This window comes from Thamnophis elegans, chromosome 2, assembly GCF_009769535.1.
Source record: "Thamnophis elegans isolate rThaEle1 chromosome 2, rThaEle1.pri, whole genome shotgun sequence".
In the NCBI taxonomy this organism is placed as follows: domain Eukaryota; kingdom Metazoa; phylum Chordata; class Lepidosauria; order Squamata; family Colubridae; genus Thamnophis; species Thamnophis elegans.
In genome coordinates this window covers 161,871,267-161,889,769 of record NC_045542.1, presented here as the reverse complement: position 1 = coordinate 161,889,769, position 18,503 = coordinate 161,871,267, and the positions used below count along the sequence as shown (strand labels likewise).

At 45.1% G+C, this 18,503-nt stretch overlaps 1 protein-coding gene across 1 annotated transcript; it reads left to right on the top strand.

The window, feature by feature from the left end:
• Positions 1–3,823: 3,823 nt before the first annotated feature.
• LOC116502505 (zinc finger protein 585A-like) lies at positions 3,824–17,243 on the top strand. The gene is made up of 5 exons (XM_032208384.1): positions 3,824–3,962; positions 4,837–5,003; positions 6,810–8,211; positions 14,167–14,173; positions 15,491–17,243. Exons 3-5 carry the CDS (start codon positions 6,887–6,889, stop codon positions 16,850–16,852), a joined length of 2,694 nt encoding a protein of 897 aa, XP_032064275.1. The 5' UTR covers positions 3,824–3,962; positions 4,837–5,003; positions 6,810–6,886; the 3' UTR covers positions 16,853–17,243.
• Positions 17,244–18,503: the final 1,260 nt, after the last annotated feature.

Sequence of the window (18,503 nt, the reverse complement as noted above, 5' to 3'; positions counted from 1 at the left end):
GTGAGGATGATTTTATTTTTTACAAACATATCAGTGTGTGAACAATGTGGTACCTGAGTATCATACCAAAAAATTAAAAGTAATCATATTTGTTTCATTTAATAAGCTTAAATAATACTAGTAGTAATACACATCTTTATATTAAATTATAATATATCATTGTTTAGTTATTCAATATTTCAGTGTTATTTTTATATCAATCGCCCTATCTTAATTATCATACCTTTTCTTATGAATACAATGTTATCAATCATATTGGTTACATTTAACAAACAACTAATATTAATACTAACATTTATATTACAATAAAATCTTCCATTATTTCTTATTCAACTTGTTATTTGGTTATTCAATATTTCAATATATTGTTTTATATCAATCACCATATTCTGCATAACACAACTGAGATATTATTAATCATATTTGTTACTTAACATATATATGCATATTCATATTGAATTATCATCTTTCACTTTTTTACTCAGTAATTCTATATATTATTTTATGCCAATCCCCATTTTATTTAAATACACTTATTTATACCATCTTTCATAAAATATTATTGGTCATATTTATTGCATTTAACAAATTTCTATATTTAAATTAAGATCATTATTTGCTTATTCTTCTAATCCATTATTTTTTAATTATTCAATGTTTCAATATGTGTTATATCAATCTTCATCTACTACTTATTATAATTTTAATACAAATGAAGTATTGTTAATATATTTATTACATTTAACACATACCTGCATTCATATTGAATTATAATTTAGTAATGCCATCCTTCAAGTTTTAATTTATCCTCTTATTGTTTGAGAAAATACCCCAGATATATTTTTTATAAACGTAAAAAAACTAAACCAGGAGACTATACACAACAAAAAGCTTTATTCATCGATAAGAGGGTATTATCGAGAGCTACCATGCGACTGATAGGGTTCTCAAAATGAGAGGGAATAACTACAAGGTACACAAGTGGGACTTAAATACACAAATCGAAGGCTCATAAGTGCGTCATAATACAATTACAAAAATACATGTGCGTGATCAACAACAATACTTGGCAACAATTAACCTCAGTTGGCACTTATTAAGTGGACACACACAAAAATAAAATTCTGGGAACTTCAGGTGAATTCCTGTAACATGCGTGTGTCAATGTCATGTTACCAGTGACCTTTCAGAATCTCCCCAAAAAGCCTTTACAATAGCTAGCTAATTATCAGGTTCCTGAACAACATATCAGCTTCCTAATTATCAGCTTCCTGAACAACATTTCTTCCTGGGTCCTGCTACATGCTGAATCTTAACCGTCAGGATCTGGGTTGATTATCACTTTCATAACAATATGTCTCCCCTTCTTCGGATGCAAAAGTGAGCAAGGGCCCTGCCAGCCAGACCCATCTCACACAACCTCTGGCCTTGAAGGTGGATTTGCATCCTTACATTTCTCCTTCTCCTTGAACAGGGATTGATTTTCCTAAAGATGCAGAGCCTCAAACATGCATGTGTGTCTGTATGGACGCTGGTTTATGTCAGTGTTCCTCTATATTCTCAACCTTCACAACTTTTAAGATCTGCCCCCAGAATCCCCGAACAGGCATAAATTCTGGGAGCTGAAGTCCCCTCATCTTCAATGATGACCATTCCACTTGGAAATGAAAAATGTTTTACCTATGTTTTAATTGAAGAAATTAAGTGATAATACAATTATGTTGTGAAATAGATTAATAACGATACAATGAAAGACTGATATATACCTGGGTACTTGAGAGACCGCCTGCTGCCAATTACCTCCTAAAGACCCATTAGATCACACAGGGCCGGCCTCCTCCGGGTTCCATCCACCAGCCAATGCCATCTGGCTACGACCCGGGGGAGGGCCTTCTCTGTTGCAGCTCCGGCCCTTTGGAACGAACTCCCCGCGGAGATTCAGACCCTCACCTCTCTCCCTGCTTTCCGAAAAGCCGTTAAAACCTGGCTGTATCGGCAGGCCTGGGGTTGATGAGCTCCCCTCCCCTCTCGACAAGTGTGGTTGTTGGTCATTTTAATATGTTTATCTTGTACTTGTATGTTTCCCCTTCCCGTTTAAGTTGTTTGCTGCCCTGAGTCCCTTTTAGGGAATAGGGCGGCATATAAATAAAATAAAACTTAAACTTAAACTTAAACTTAAACTTAAACTTAAACATATACATATACATATACATATACATATACATATACATATACATATACATATACATATACATACATACATACATACATACATATATATATATATATATATATATGTTTAAGTATATATATTAAATATATATATTGAATTGAATAATTTAGGATTTTTTGTTTTAAAATGGATAAGGATAACAATGAATTTATGTATACTTGATAGAAGATTGATGATATAATGTATAACTCTAAGTATATATTATAAAGATATTCTGTTGTTGATAAATAATTTTAATTAGGAAGCAATCAAAAATCAGTATATATATGGTGAGTATTTATAATACCTTGTTGAAAAATGAAGGAATAACATCTTTGCTTGAATGTATGACGTACAAGAACAATAATGAAGATAAGCATACTTGATAGATGATTGGTGGGATTATACATAATTGAAATTACTGATATACAAATATAAATAGTGGGTAATTTTTTTATATTGTAAAAATATTCAGAATGGGATAAATGATTATCTAAAGGTATATTGTTATTAAACAGACAAGAATGTAAGGGAATTAGGTTTATTGAAAAAAAAAATTCATCGCAACTGAATATATGTTGTACAATGAAAGTGAAGTATTTAGTTATATTAGATAGAAAATCTGTGATTGTATAGGTAATTGAGAATATGGATGCAAAAACTCTTTTAACCAAACAACATGCTGTATGTAATGGATGAGAATTTTTTAGTATTTTCTTTAAATGTTTAAAAATAAAAGAAAAAAAAATGATGACCATTCTCAACCAACACCCAGGACAGCCAGTAAGGCCTAGTGGTTATGGCCCTGCATTAGAAAGCCTGAGGCCATGGGTTCCAGTCCTGCCTTGGCCATGAAAGCCAGCTGGGTGACCTTGGGCCAGTCACTCTCTCAGCCCAGCCTGCCTCAGAGGGTTGTTGCATTGGTTGAAAGGTTGAAAGATGTGGGATAGGTTCCCTGCCTCGAGTTATTTGTAAAAACAATAAAGGCGGATGCAAACAAAAACGTAAAAATGAAAAATGAAGTGATTTCTATTTTCAGCCATGTTTCCCTGTTGTATTGGTCTGGCTCTCTGGAGAACAAGCAGGAGATCTGAGCTGCTCCCCCAAACGCTCTTCTTTCCTGTCTTGGGGTCTCTGGGGATGAGGAAAGCAAAGAATGTGAGAAGCCCCCACCCCCATTTAAACTCTCAGGATGGAGGGTCATCATGTAACCTCTGAACCAGTGGCTGTCACGTGATGTCAGATGAATTAAAAGCTTAAAAGTAAATATTTATTATCCAGTTAGGAAGGAACGCCTGTAAATGGAAAGGCACCACAAAAGGCAGATGTATTTTGCCTCTCCTTACTAGCACTTCAAACTGAGTTCCTCAACAGAAAAACCTAAAAAGAGATCCCTCTAACTGGCTGTAATGCATCGCAGAATACACTGGCCTCATACAAGCACAGACACAGGCGCGCACGCGCACACAGACAAAGAGACGAGAGCAGGGGCGTGCACACTCTTTCCATGGGCGGAGGAACCCCAGACACGGCTGCCAATTGGAGGAACAGGGAGTGACGGCTCTGGAGGCAGGGAGGGGGCGGAGCTGGGGCTGCTAAGGGGCGGATCCCTAGAGGAGAGGAGAAGCCCCGCCTCCGTCTCTCCCCTCCCTCGGCTTGGATCCCCGCTTCCCACCGCGTGTCCCGCTTCTTCCTTGGAGTATCTGCGCTGGATCCCTCGGAAGACGCTTCCGGATCCCTCTCGGGACAGGTGGGGCTGCTCTCCCTCCGGCCTCCAGGCCGCCCCTCCTGCTAGGAGATCCTCCCCCCGCCAGGAGGAAGGGAGCTGCGGATCCCGCTCTTCGGCTCGCCGGCTTTTCCTCGGGGAGATCCGGCTCCATTGTCGCCTACAGGGAGCGGATCCCTCCCTTCCCTCCAGGGGGGGGGCAAAGGGGGCTCCGTCCCCGGGCATAATCTGCCCCCTCCTCGCACGGTTTAGGCTTCCGGGGGGGGGGATACGGGGGGATAAGTGAAGAAGCTTTTGAGGAGGTCGCTTTCAGAAGGTCTCTCTGTGGTCCGTTTGAACAGGAAGCCTCTGAACCTCCGTTTCCCTCAAGTGCAGTTGCAAAAATGGAGTAATAGGAGCCTTAAAAGGCAATGTGCAATTAACCCAGACTGAGCTCATTGCAGTGGGGAGGCTGGGATGTGGTAGTTCCTCCTTGGTGGATCTTTTGGAAAGCACAAACTCTCAGGAAGTCTTGTGAGCAGCTGATAGAAGAAGCTGATGGCCAGCAGGTAATCTTACATAATTGTAAGTATTTTACAAAATCTCTGTCCAAAGTAGGTCCCAGGATGCCTGGAATTCTTATGGCCTTGCAGCCTCCAAAAAGAGCAGGAAAGAGCAGCCCTTTTCTGATCTCTCTCACCTTCCTTTGAGTTTTCCTACTCACAACTATGCATTGGTCCCTCTTGGGCTTCATCCTGCTGGTTTCTTCCATTTTGGCCCATCAAGATCTTCGATTCTGTCTCCTATTATTTTATATCCTCCTCAAACAACCCTATTTTTCCCTTCCTTGTCCAGGTCATTTGTAGATTAAGCGTAGCATTGTGTCAGCATCTGAGCCTTTTTTAAATTCTCTTTGCAGGGGAACAGTGAAAGTCTGGCCCTGAACTCTAGAGAGGAGAAGGACATTCTTAGATCAGAAACTACAAAGGACCAATCAATTAAGGAGAAATCAAACTGGGCAGCAGTGATGGGTCATCCCTGGCCTTGACTGAGAGGGGTAACAAGTGGCCCAGAGACCTCTTAAAGGTGAGTCAATGAAACTTGATTTGGAAAATAAGCTCTTTAAAAATCTTTATGTGGCAATGCAATAAAATTGGGTTTTTCTGTCAAGGTCCAGAGTGAAGGCATAATTTGTTTAATCTATATTAGTTATAAGAAGGCGCTTTCGGTCAAGTTGGAGGTAGATCCTGGGCAGAAGGCTACGGAGTAGGGGAGTCGCATTGGCTGGGTGGATGCAGCCCTGAAGCCCAAAGAGGCTGCCTGGGGACCCAAGTGGAGGTGGGGCTGTGCCTGCCCAACCTTCATCCTGTCCCTTTATGGGGAAATGTTCTCTCAGCCCAAACTGGGTCTTGTTTCAACGATACAATTTTAGCTATGAGGTGTGCAGATTGTTCCTGTTTAGGCCTTGTCCCATAATGCACTTGGGGTTACAGTTTTGTAAGCTGAAGCGCTTAGGCCTTCTCCTAAAGCTTAAACGTTAATTGAAATTCTCTAGATCCTTTATTTGGGCCTTTTCCTTCTGAAGGTATTCAGTGAGCCCCCACCCCCAACCCAATTCAGAAACTGTAGGAACAAATTTAGCCCAGGATTAAGCCATGTCACAGATTGTTGGTTTATTTGTTCTTCTATTGCTTTCGGGGCCAGTTGGGATAACAAACAGGATCATTCATTTCAATTTTGGGAAGCTCTGTGTAGCTTTACTTCCTCTGATCGGCAATGATCTTTTTCGGGGTGCCTGTGATGTCGCCCTTGGAGAAGAATGAAACGGCAAATCGGAGCCATTTCTCCATCCTCCTTTCCTATGTGATCTTCTAAGTGTCAGGATTCCAAGTAATAGATCCATCACAAAAGCTTTATTGAAAAAATGAAATTGGCTGATATCTGGTAAAAACCAACTCTGAAGGGCTCTTCCAAGAGGAAGAGACTGAGCCGTGGAAGGGATCCATGCAGGGAGAGCCAATGTGTCACAAGGAAGCCAGGATGAAGGAGTCATGATGGGATGGAGCTCGTAAGTGGAATAATCAGAAAAGGGAAGAAAAAATGGGTTGCTTACACTCACCTCAACTCTCTTTCCTCCTCTTTGGCTTCCGTGATGCCTTAATCTCTGGGGGTTCCTGCAGGTAGTCCTCATCTTATGATTACCAATGGAATTGGAATCTCGCTTGTTTAGCAAAGTGGTCATTATGCGAGGTATCGCGTGTTGGCTTTGCTCAATTAGTGTAATAATTTCACTGGTCATTGAGTGGATGAAGTCCCAGGTGAGAAGCACGGCTTTGTCTTGTGGGGGAGAGAGGCCATCGGAGTCCCAGCACAGTTTGACTTGAGGGGTTCCTGGAGAAGCTTAGAGATGCTTTGGGACACGTTGCTTGGAAACAACGTGGAACAGGCGGCTTGGAGGATGGCAGGAAGGCTGCAGAGGCCTCCGGTCTGGGGATTAAGGGGGCATTTCTGGGTGGCAGCAGTGACACTGGGCTGAAGTCCAGTCCTGGGGTCAGTGGCAGATGGCTGAAATGGCTGAAGGCCCCAGACCTCCACTTAAGGCACCATCTTGGCACTTCTGCCCCATTACAGGGCCCAGGTGGGGCGACTGAGGCTTCTGGAGGCGGCTGCAGCTCTCCTACTTCATGCGTGGCCTGTGCTGGACTTCCAGGGTCTCCCCCCCCACCCCTTCAGGCACCCCTCCACCTCTTCCCTGGTTCTGCCTTCACTTAACAACCTCCCAAAAATCACTTAACGACCACAACAACGTAAGTGTTTTCCACCTAGAGATTTTTTGACTCTGCATTTCCCAAAAGGAAATACTTTTCTCTCTTTCTTTTTTCCTTCCAACAGCAGATAAAAGATTTACCTTGAAGACAACTGTCAACAGAGGGTAGAAAATCAGCCCAAGGCAGCAGCCGCCCGAAAGGATGATGGAGCCTGGGAAACTCTTGGATCCCCCATCAGACACAAGCAGGAGTCTGAAAAATTCCTATGAATGCTCAGAATGTGGGAAATCCTTTGCTCGCAGGTCCCTCCTTTTGACCCACAGGAAGGTCCATGTGGGAAGCGGATCCAGTCAAGGTTTGGAGGGTGAGAAATCTTTCTCTGGAAAAGACGCCAAAGATCTCAGAAGCTCCCCAAGAATAAAACCCTATAAATGTCTGGAATGTGACTTATGCTTTGGTCAAACGTCAAGCCTTCTTACACATCAGACAATCCATACTGGAGAGAAACCTTATCAGTGTCTAGAATGTGGGAAGTTTTTCCGTGAAAAAGTCATTCTCAGAAACCACGAGATAATCCACACAGGGGAGAAACCTTACAAGTGTTGGGAATGTGGGAAGAGCTTTTCTCATAAGTCAAATCTTTGGTCCCATGAGAAGATTCATACAGGAATAAAGTCTTACAAATGCTTTGAGTGTGGAAAATGTTTCACTCACAGTTCAGTTCTTTGGAGTCATCAGAAAACACACACAGGGGAGAAAAACGAAAAGTGCCTGGAATGCGGGAAATGTTTTACCCTGAAAGGAAACCTGTTGCGACATCAGAGAATTCACACTGGAGAGAAACCCTATGAATGCCCAGAATGTGAGAAACGATTTGTAGATTCTTCTGAACTTCGGACTCACCAGAGGAGGCACAAAGAGGAGAAACCGTATCAATGTGGGGAGTGTGGGAAAAGTTTTATTAAGCCAGGACTGCTTCAAATTCATCAGAGAATCCACACAGGGGAGAAGCCCTACAAGTGTGGGGAGTGTGGGAAGTGCTTTACCCAAAAACGCTCACTTGGAAGGCATCAGAGGGTCCACACGGAAGAGAAGCCATACAGATGCATAGAATGTGGGAAATCTTTTGCTCGAAATGAAAACCTTTGGAACCATCATAAAACCCACACAGGGAAGAAGCCATATGAGTGCAATGAATGTGGAAGATTTTATCATACCTCATCAGCCCTTAGAAGTCATATGAAAATTCACACGGGGGAAAAAAACTACAAATGTTTGGACTGTGGGAAAGCTTTTGCTCAGTCATATACCCTTAGAATTCACAGCGTAATCCATACAGGAGAGAAACCATATAAATGTCTGAAATGTGGGAAATGTTTTGCCCAACCTTCAGGCCTTCGCATCCACACCCGAAGTCACACAGGAGAGCAGCCTCACAAGTGTGCAGAGTGCGAGAAAACTTTTCCCAGTGGATCAAAGCTAAAAAAGCACCAGAAAGTCCATAGCAGAGATAAATCTCTTCAGATGTGAACAACATTGGGAATCCTTTTCTTCCCAATACTCAGATGTTAACATTAACCAGGAGCTTCACACAATGAAAGAAGGGAAATAGAAGAACTATTTGATGTGGGGAAAATGTTTTTCCTTGTCAGGCAACCTCAAATCCCATCAGAGAGAAGACAATGAGGCAAAAGGGCATAAGTGTTGGGAATGTGAGGATGATTTCCTCACAAAGTCGCATTAGTAATTTATGTGGGGAATAGATATCATGTTTTGCAGGAAATCTTCAACTTAGGACCACAACTTGGATTGAATTTCCTGTCATATATTTCTACAGTCGTAAGTGAAGGCACCCAGGTGTTTTTGTTAATTCTTATTAGACTTTGTTGATCAATAAGAAGAACTGAAGATTTATAGAAGAGAAAACATGTGAGGGTTCAATGAAGAGCCCCCTCCCATCTTCAAAGATGACCATTCCCAATCAACACCCAGGACATCCAGTATCTAGTGGTTAAGGCCTTGCGTTAGAAAGCCTGAGGCCATGGGTTCCAGTCCCTCCTTGGCCATGAAAGGCTGATGGGCGACCTTCACCAATCACTCTGTCAGCCTTGCCCGCCTCACAGGGTTGTGGTCAGGAAAATAGGTGAAAAAAGATGTGATATGTTCCCTGCCTCGACTTATTTGTAAAAATAATAAAGGTGGATATAAATAAAAACAAAAAATGAAATAATTTGTTTCACAGTTGCTTGGCAATATTTTCAGCCTTGTTTCTCTGTTGTATTGCACTGCCTCTATGGGGAAAAAGCAGGAGATCTGGGCTGCTCCCCCAAACTCTCTTCTTTCCTGTCTCGGGGTCTCTGGGGATTAGGAGAGCAAATGTGAGAAAACCCACCCATGCTCAGAAAAGACCCCCCCCCCCAATTTAAACTCTCAAGAAATGACACCTCCGAACCAGTGGCTATTAGAGACCAGTGTCAGAACTGATCAGGGACATGCAGGCAGGGGAGGCAGAGCCTCACTACTGTCATCATGAAAAGAAAAAAAAATGTAAAAGGAAAAGGGCTGAGCTAGTTGCTGCCAGAGTCACAGTGGATGACTCTGCTTAGTGCTTAACTGTTTGAAAAAGCCTCTTAAAAAGTGCCCTCTACAGGAGGAGGTGGGAGAACGACGTGCCTCATCTAGTCTGGTGTTTTATGATCACTCCAGCAGAGTTAAGTAAGGGTTAAAAGCTGAAAAATTCCTGACATATATGAGGCACTTAGTTCTCCCTCCCAGCTTCCTGCCCATCCCCCTTTGTCAATGGGCCATTAAGAAGGCCAAGCTAGTCCCTTTATATAATAAAGGCTTCTCCACTTCAGCTCCAGGGGGATGGGATTAAGGCATGATAATATTGGCACTTTACTCAACTCACCACATGGGATCTGAGAACTCAACCAAACCTGGATTCAAAACACAGACTAGAGAGTTGTCCCTGCATGGCCCCATGGGAGTCTGACAACCAATCAGAATACAAGCTCAAGATCAAAGGCTAGAGAGGGCATAAAACCAGGGACTTTCAGCATCTCAGTCCTTCCTTCTCTTTTTCTCCCCCAACACTGAAGCATGTGGTCACCCTTTCTGTTCAGGGCTCAAGCAATGTGGTCCTGTCCACCAATAAACCATCTCTCCAAGCAGCCTCCATGTCTCCAGTGTCTTTCTCCCCACTTGGAGCCGAACCCAGAAGGACATTTTTTTCATCAATAGAAAGGTACCAAAAAAGGTAGATGTATTTTGCCACTCATTACTAGCACTTCGAACTGAGTTCCTCAATAGAAAGACCTAAAAAGAGATCTCTCTCACTGGCTGTAATGGATCGCAGGATACATTGGCGTCATACAAGCACACACACACACAAACACACGCGCAGAAAGAGTTACGCCCCCCTCTTTCAGCGTGCAGAGGGACACTCTTTCCATGGGCAGAGGAACCCCCGGACACCGCTGCCCAGCGGAGGAACAAGGCTCTGTAGGCAGGGAGGGGGAGGAGCTGGGGCTGCTAAGGGGCGGATCCCTAGAGGAGATGAGAAGCCCCGCCCCCGTCTCTCCCCTCCCTCGGCCTGGATCTCCGCTTCCCTCCGCGACTCCCGCATGTTTCTCGGAGGATCTGCGCTGGATCCCTCGGGAGAGGCTCCCGGATCCCGCTCGGGGCAGGTGGGGCTGCTCTCCCTCCGGCCTGCCGGCCGCCCCTCCTCCCAGGAGATCCTCCCCCCGCTAGGAGGAAGGGAGCTGTGGATCCCGCTCTTCGGCTCGCCGGCTTTTCCTCGGGGAGATCCGACTCCATTGTTGCCTGCAGGGAGCGGATCCCTCCCTTCCCTCCAGGGGGGGACAAGGGGGCTCCGTCCCTTGGCTGAATCTGCCCCCTCCTCCCCGCCTTAGACTTGGTGGTGGAAATACTTGAAGAAGCTTTTGGGGAAGTTACTTTCAGAAGGTCTCTCTGTGGTCCGTTTGAACAGGAAGCCTCTGAACCTCCGTTTTCCTCAAGTGCAGTTGGAAAAATGGAGTAAATGGGCCTGAAAAGGTGTTTTGAGATATGCAATGTGCAATTAACCCAGACTGAGCTCATTGCAGTGGGGAGGCTGGGATGTGGCAGCTCCCCCTTGGTGGATCTTTGGGAAAGCACAAACTCTCAGGAAGTCTTGTGAGCAGCTGATAGAAGAAGCTGGTGGCCAGAAGGTTGTCTTACATAATTGTAAGTATTTTACAAAATCCTAGTTCCCAGGATGCCTGGAATTCTTATGGCCTTGCAGCCTCCAAAAAGAGCAGGAAAGAGCAGCCCCTTTCTTCCTCACCTGATCCCTCTCGCTTACTTTGGGTTTTCCTACTCACAACTATGCATTGGTCCCTCTTGGGCTTCATTCTGCTGATTTCTTCCATTTTGGCCCATCAAGATCTTCGATTCTGTCTCCTATTATTTTATATCCTCCTCAAACAACCCTATTTTTCCCTTCCTTGTCCAGGTCATTTGTAGATTAAGTGTAGCATTGTGTCAGCATCTGAGTCTTTTTTATTTCTCTTTGCAGGGGAGCAGTGAAAGTCTGGCCCTGAACTCCAGAGAGGAGAAGGATGTTATTGGATCAGAACCCACGAAATTTTGGCATTTAAAAAAATCTTTATGTGGCAATGCAAAACAACTAGATTTTTCTGCCAAGGTGCAGAGTGCATAATTTGTTTAATCTATATTAGTTATAAGAGGTTGGAAGTGGATCCTGGGCAGAAGGTTAGAGAGTGGGGGAGTCGCATCGGCTGCGTGGATGCAGCCCTGAAGCCCAAATGATGACCATTCTCAACCAACGCCCAGGACACCCAGTAAGGCCTAGTGGTTATGGCCCTGCATTAGAAAGCCTGAGGCCATGGGTTCCAGTCCTGCCTTGGCCATGAAAGCCAGCTGGGTGACCTTGGGCCCAGCCTGCCTCACAGGGTTGTTGCCGGGAAAATAGGTTGAAAGATGTGGGATAGGTTCCCTGCCTCGAGTTATTTGTAAAAACAATAAAGGCAGATGCAAACAAAAACGTAAAAATGAAAAATGAAGTGATTTCTATTTTCAGCCATGTTTCCCTGTTGCATTGGTCTGGCTCTCTGGAGAACAAGCAGGAGATCTGAGCTGTTCCCTCCCCCAAACTCTCTTCTTTCCTGTCTTGGGGTCTCTGGGGATGAGGAAAGCAAAGAATGTGAGAAGCCCCCTCCATGCTCAGAGAAGCCCCCACCCCCATTTAAACTCTCAGGATGGAGGGTCATCATGTAACCTCTGAACCAGTGGCTGTCACAGATCAGTGTGAGACGTGATGGCAGCTGAATTAAAAGCTCCGGGGAGTAAAAATAAATATTTATTATCCAGTTAGGAAGGAACGCCTGCAAATGGAAAGGCACCAAAAAAGACAGGTGTATTTTGCCTCTCCTTACTAGCACTTCCAACTGAGTTCCTCAACAGAAAAACCTAAAAAGAGATCCCTCTAACTGGCTGTAATGGATCGCACAATACACTGGCCTCATACAAGCACAGAGACAGGCGCGCACGCGCACACAGACACAGAAACAGACACAAAGAGACGAGAGCAGGGGCGTGCACACCTTTCCATGGGCGGAGGAACCCCAGACACGGCTGCCCATCGGAGGAACAGGGAGTGACGGCTCTGGAGGCAGGGAGGGGGCGGAGCTGGGGCTGCTAAGGGGCGGATCCCTAGAGGAGAGGAGAAGCCCCGCTCCCGTCTCTCCCCGCCTCCGCCTCTCCCCTCCCTCGGCTTGGATCTCCGCTTCCCAACGCGTGTCCCGCTTCTTCCTTGGAGTATCTGCGCTGGATCCCTCGGAAGACGCTTCCGGATCCCTCTCGGGGCAGGTGGGGCTGCTCTCCCTCCGGCCTCCAGGCCGCCCCTCCTGTTAGGAGATCCTCCCCCCGACAGGAGGAAGGGAGCTGCGGATCCCGCTCTTCGGCTCGCCGGCTTTTCCTCGGGGAGATCCGGCTCCATTGTCGCCTGCAGGGAGCGGATCCCTCCCTTCCCTCCACGCGGGGCCAAAGGGGGCTCCGTCCCCGGGCTGCATCTGCCCCCTCCTCGCACGGCTTAGGCTTCCCGGGGGGGGGATACGGGGGGAGAAGTGAAGAAGCTTTTGAGGAGGTCGCTTTCAGAAGGTCTCTCTGTGGTCCGTTTGAACAGGAAGCCTCTGAACCTCCGTTTCCCTCAAGTGCAGTTGCAAAAATGGAGTAAATGGGCCTTAAAAGGTGTTTTGCGATTTGCAATGTGCAATTAACCCAGACTGAGCTCATTGCAGTGGGGAGGCTGGGATGTGGCAGCTCCTCCTTGGTAGATTTTTTGGAAAGCACAAACTCTCAGGGAGTCTTGTGAGCAGCTGATAGAAGAAGCTGATGGCCAGAAGGTTGTCTTACATAATTGTAAGTATTTTACAAAATCTGTGTCCAAAGTAGGTCCCAGGATGCCTGGAATTCTTATGGCCTTGCAGCCTCCAAAAAGAGCAGGAAAGAGGAGCCCTTTTCTGATCTCTCTCACCTTCCTTTGAGTTTTCCTACTCACAACTATGCATTGGTCCCTCTTGGGCTTCATCCTGCTGGTTTCTTCCATTTTGGCCCATCAAGATCTTCGATTCTGTCTCCTATTATTTTATATCCTCCACAAACAACCCTATTTTTCCCTTCCTTGTCCAGGTCATTTGTAGATTAAGTGTAGCATTGTGTCAGCATCTGAGCCTTTTTTAAATTCTCTTTGCAGGGGAACAGTGAAAGTCTGGCCCTGAACTCTAGAGAGGAGAAGGACATTCTTAGATCAGAAACCACAAAATTTTGGCCAGGACTCTGTTTTAGAAAATTAAGAGATTGTGTCCCGGTTTGAGAAGCAGCTTCCTATACAAAGGACCAATCAATTAAGGAGAAATCAAACTGGGCAGCAGTGATGGGTCATCCCTGGCCTTGACTGAGAGGGGTAACAAGTGGCCCAGAGACCTCTTAAAGGTGAGTCAATGAAACTTGATTTGGAAAATAAGCTCTTTAAAAATCTTTATGTGGCAATGCAATAAAATTGGGTTTTTCTGTCAAGGTCCAGAGTGAAGGCATAATTTGTTTAATCTATATTAGTTATAAGAAGGCGCTTTCGGTCAAGTTGGAGGTAGACCCTGGGCAGAAGGCTACGGAGTAGGGGAGTCGCATCGGCTGGCTACCTGGGGACTCAAGTGGAGGTGGGGCTGTGCCTGCCCAACTTTCATTCTGTCCCTTTATGGGGAAATGTTCTCTCAGCCCAAACTGGGTCTTGTTTCAACGATACAATTTTAGCTATGAGGTGTGCAGATTGTTCCTGTTTAGGCCTTGTCCCATAATGCACTTGGGGTTACAGTTTAGTAAGCTGAAGCGCTTAGGCCTTCTCCTAAAGGTTAAACGTTAATTGAAATTCTCTAGATCCTTTATTGGAGATCCTTTATTTGGGCCTTTTCCTTCTGAAGGTATTCAGTGAGCCCCCATCCCAATTCAGAAACTTTAGGATCAAATTTAGCCCAGGATTAAGCCATGTCACAGATTGTTAGTTTATTTGTTCTTCTATTGCTTTCAGGGCCAGTTGGGATAACAAACAGGATCATTCATTTCAATTTTGGGAAGCTCTGTTTAGCTTTACTTCCTCTGATCAGCAATGATCTTTTTCGGGGTGCCTGTGCTGTCGCCCCTGGAGAAGAATGAAACGGCAAATCGGAGCCATTTCTCCATCCTCCTTTCCTATGTGATCTTCTAAGTGTCAGGATTCCAAGTAATAGATCCATCACAAAAGCTTTGTTGGAGAAATGAAATTGGCTGATATCTGGTAAAAACCAACTCTGAAGGGCTCTTCCAAGAGGAAGTGACTGAGCCGTGGAAGGGATCCATGCAGGGGGAGCCAATGTGTCACAAGGAAGCCAGGATGAAGGAGTCATAATGGGATGGAGCTCATAAGTGGAATAATCAGAAAAGGGAAGAAAAAATGGGTTGCTTAGAATCACCTCAACTCTCTTTCCTCCTCTTTGGCTTCCGTGATGCCTTCATCTTTTGGGGTTCCTGCAGGTAGTCCTCATCTTATGACTACCAATGGAATTGGAACCTCGTTTGTTTAGCAAAGTGGTCATTATGTGAGGTATCACCTGATGGCTTTGCTCAATTATTGTAATGATTTTGCTGGTCATTGAGTGGATTAAATCCCAGGTGAGAAGCACGGCTTTGTCTTGTGGGGGAGACCCAGCAGAGTCTGCATTTGACTTGAGGGGTTCCTGGAGAAGCTTAGAGATGCTTTGGGACACGTTGCTTGGAAACAATATGGACCAGGCGGCTTGGAGGATGGCAGGAAGGCTGCAGAGGCCTCCGGTCTGGGGATTAAGGGCGCATTTCTGGGTGGCAGCAGTGACACCGGGCTGAAGTCCAGTCCTGGGGTCAGTGGCAGATGGCTGAAATGGCTGAAGGCCCCAGACCTCCACTTAAGGCACCATCTTGGCACTTCTGCCCCATTACAGGGCCCAGATGGGGCGACTGAGGCTTCTGGGGGCGGCTGCAGCTCTCCTACTTCATGCGTGGCCTGTGCTGGACTTCCAGGCTCTCCCCGCCCCCCTTCAGGCGCCCCTCCACTTCTTCCCTGGGTCTGCCTTCACTTAACAACCTCCCAAAAACAACCAATGCAAGTGTTTTCCTCCTATAGATGTTGTGACTCTCTACATTTCCAAAAAGGAAATACTCTTCTCTGTTTCTCTGCAGATAAAAGATTGTGACCAAAGATTTACCTTGAAGACAACTGTCAACAGAGGGTAGAAAATCAGCCCAAGGCAGCAGCCGCCCAAAAGGATGATGGAGCCTGGGAAACTCTTGGATCCCCCATCAGACACAAGCAGGAGTCCGAAAAATTCCTATGAATGCTCAGAATGTGGGGAATCCTTTGCCCGCAGGTCCCTCCTTTTGACCCACAGGAAGGTCCATGTGGGAAGCGGATCCAGTCAAGGTTTGGATGGTGTGAAATCCTTCTCTGGAAAAGACGCCAAAGATCTCAGAAGCTCCCCAAGAATAAAACCCTATAAATGTCTGGAATGTAACTTATGCTTTGGTCAAACGTCAAGCCTTCTTACACATCAGACAATCCACACTGGAGAGAAACCTTATCAGTGTCAGGAATGTGGGAAATGTTTCCGTGAAAAAGTCATTCTCAGAAACCACGAGATAATCCACACGGGGGAGAAACCTTACAAGTGTTGGGAATGTGGGAGGAGCTTTTCTCATAAGTCAAATCTTTGGTCCCATGAGAAGATTCATGCAGGAATAAAGTCTTACAAATGCTCTGAGTGTGGAAAATGTTTCATTCACAGTTCAGGTCTTCGGAGTCATCAGAAAACACACACAGGGGAGAAAAACGAAAAGTGCCTGGAATGCGGGAAATGTTTTACCCTGAAAGGAAACCTGTTGCGACATCAGAGAATTCACACTGGAGAGAAACCCTATGAATGCCCAGAATGTGAGAAACGATTTGTAGATTCTTCTGAACTTCGGACTCACCAGAGGAGGCACAAAGAGGAGAAACCGTATCAATGTGGGGAGTGTGGGAAAAGTTTTATTAAGCCAGGACTGCTTCAAATTCATCAGAGAATCCACACAGGGGAGAAGCCCTACAAGTGTGGGGAGTGTGGGAAGTGCTTTACCCAAAAACGCTCACTTGGAAGGCATCAGAGGGTCCACACGGAGGAGAAGCCATACAGATGCATAGAATGTGGGAAATGTTTTGCTCGAAATGAAAACCTTTGGATCCATCATAAAACCCACACAGGGAAGAAGCCATATGAGTGCAATGAATGTGGAAGATTTTATCATACCTCATCAGCCCTTAAAAGTCATATGAAAACTCACACGGGGGAAAAAAAATACAAATGTTTGGACTGTGGGAAAGCTTTTGCTCAGTCATATACCCTTAGAATTCACAGCGTAATCCATACAGGAGAGAAACCATATAAATGTCTGAAATGTGGGAAATGTTTTGCCCAACCTTCAGGCCTTCGCATCCACACCTGTAGTCACACTGGAGAGCAGCCTCACAAGTGTGCAGAGTGCGAGAAAACTTTTCCCAGTGGATCAAAGCTAAAAAAGCACCAGAAAGTCCATTGCAGAGATAAATCTCTTCAGATGTGAACAACATTGGGAATCCTTTTCTTCCCAATACTCAGATGTTAACATTAACCAGGAGCTTCACACAATGAAAGAAGGGAAATAGAAGAACTATTTGATGTGGGGAAAATGTTTTTCCTTGTCAGGCAACCTCAAATCCCATCAGAGAGAAGACAATGAGGCAAAAGGGCATAAGTGTTGGGAATGTGAGGATGATTTCCTCACAAAGTCGCATTAGTAATTTATGTGGGGAATAGATATCATGTTTTGCAGGAAATCTTCAACTTAGGACCACAACTTGGATTGAATTTCCTGTCATATATTTCTACAGTTGTAAGTGAAGGCACCCAGGTGTTTTTGTTAATTCTTATTAGACTTTGTTGATCAATAAGAAGAACTGAAGATTTATAGAAGAGGAAACATGGTGAGGGTTTAATGAAGAAACCCCCCCCCCATCTTCAAAGATGACCATTCCCAATCAACACCCAGGACATCCAGTACGGCCTAGTGGTTAAGGCCTTGCATTAGAAAGCCTGAGGTCATGGGTTCCAGTCCCTCCTTGGCCATGAAAGGCTGATGGGCGACCTTCACCAATCACTCTGTCAGCCTTGCCCGCCTCACAGGGTTGTGGTCAGGAAAATAGGTGAAAATGGATGTGATATGTTCCCTGCCTTGACTTATTTGTAAAAATAATAAAGGTGGATATAAATAAAAACAAAAAATGAAATAATTTCTGTTTCCCAGTTGCTTGGCAATATTTTCAGCCTTGTTTCTCTGTTGTATTGTGCTGCCTCTATGGGGAACAAGCAGGAGATCTGGGCTGCTCCCCCAAACTCTCTTCTTTCCTGTCTCGGGGTCTCTGGGGATTAGGAGAGCAAATGTGAGAAAACCCACCCATGCTCAGAAAAGACACCCCCCCCCCAATTTAAACTCTCAAGATGGAGGATCATCATGTAACCTCCGAACCAGTGGCTATTAGAGACCAGTGTCAGAACTGATCAGGGACATGCAGGCCGGGGAGGCAGAGCCTCACTACTTTCATCATGAAAAGAAAAGGAAATGTAAAAGGAAAAGGGCTGAGCTAGTTGCTGCCAGAGTCACAGTGGATGACTTTGCTTAGTGCTTAACTGTTTAAAAAAGGTTCTTAAAAAGTGCCCTCTACAGGAGGAGGCGGGAGAACGACGTGCCTCATCTAATTTGGTGTTTTATGATCACTGGAGCAGAGTTAAGCAACGGTTAGAAGCCGAAAAATTTCTGATGTAGATGAGGCACGTCGTTCTCCCTCCTCCTCCTGTAGAGGGCACTTTTTAGAGGCTCTTTTAAACAGTTAAGCACTAAGCAGAGTCATCCACGGTGACTCTGGCAGCAACTAGCTCAGTCTGACCTCAGCTCTTGCCTTTTTCCTTTTACATTTTTTTTCTTTTCATGATGGCAGGCAAGAGCAGAGTTGAAATCCTCTCCGAAACAGCTGAAAAAGGTACATGTGTGGGTCGGAGGGAGGGGGAGGAATTCAAACTTCATCCTCAAATGTAGATCCCTCCCCAAGTGTAGTTTAATTGCATGCAGAGCTATGTTGCCTTTACTTACACATACACACACACACACACACACAAACACACCCACAGCTGGATAAAAGTATATAAGCCCAGCTTCACTGATTACAAGTTTGAAAAGG

Coding starts and splice junctions, on each gene's coding strand:
- LOC116502505 (XM_032208384.1), top strand. CDS start 6,887: ATGATGGAGCCTGGGAAACTCTTGGATCCCCCATCAGACACAAGCAGG.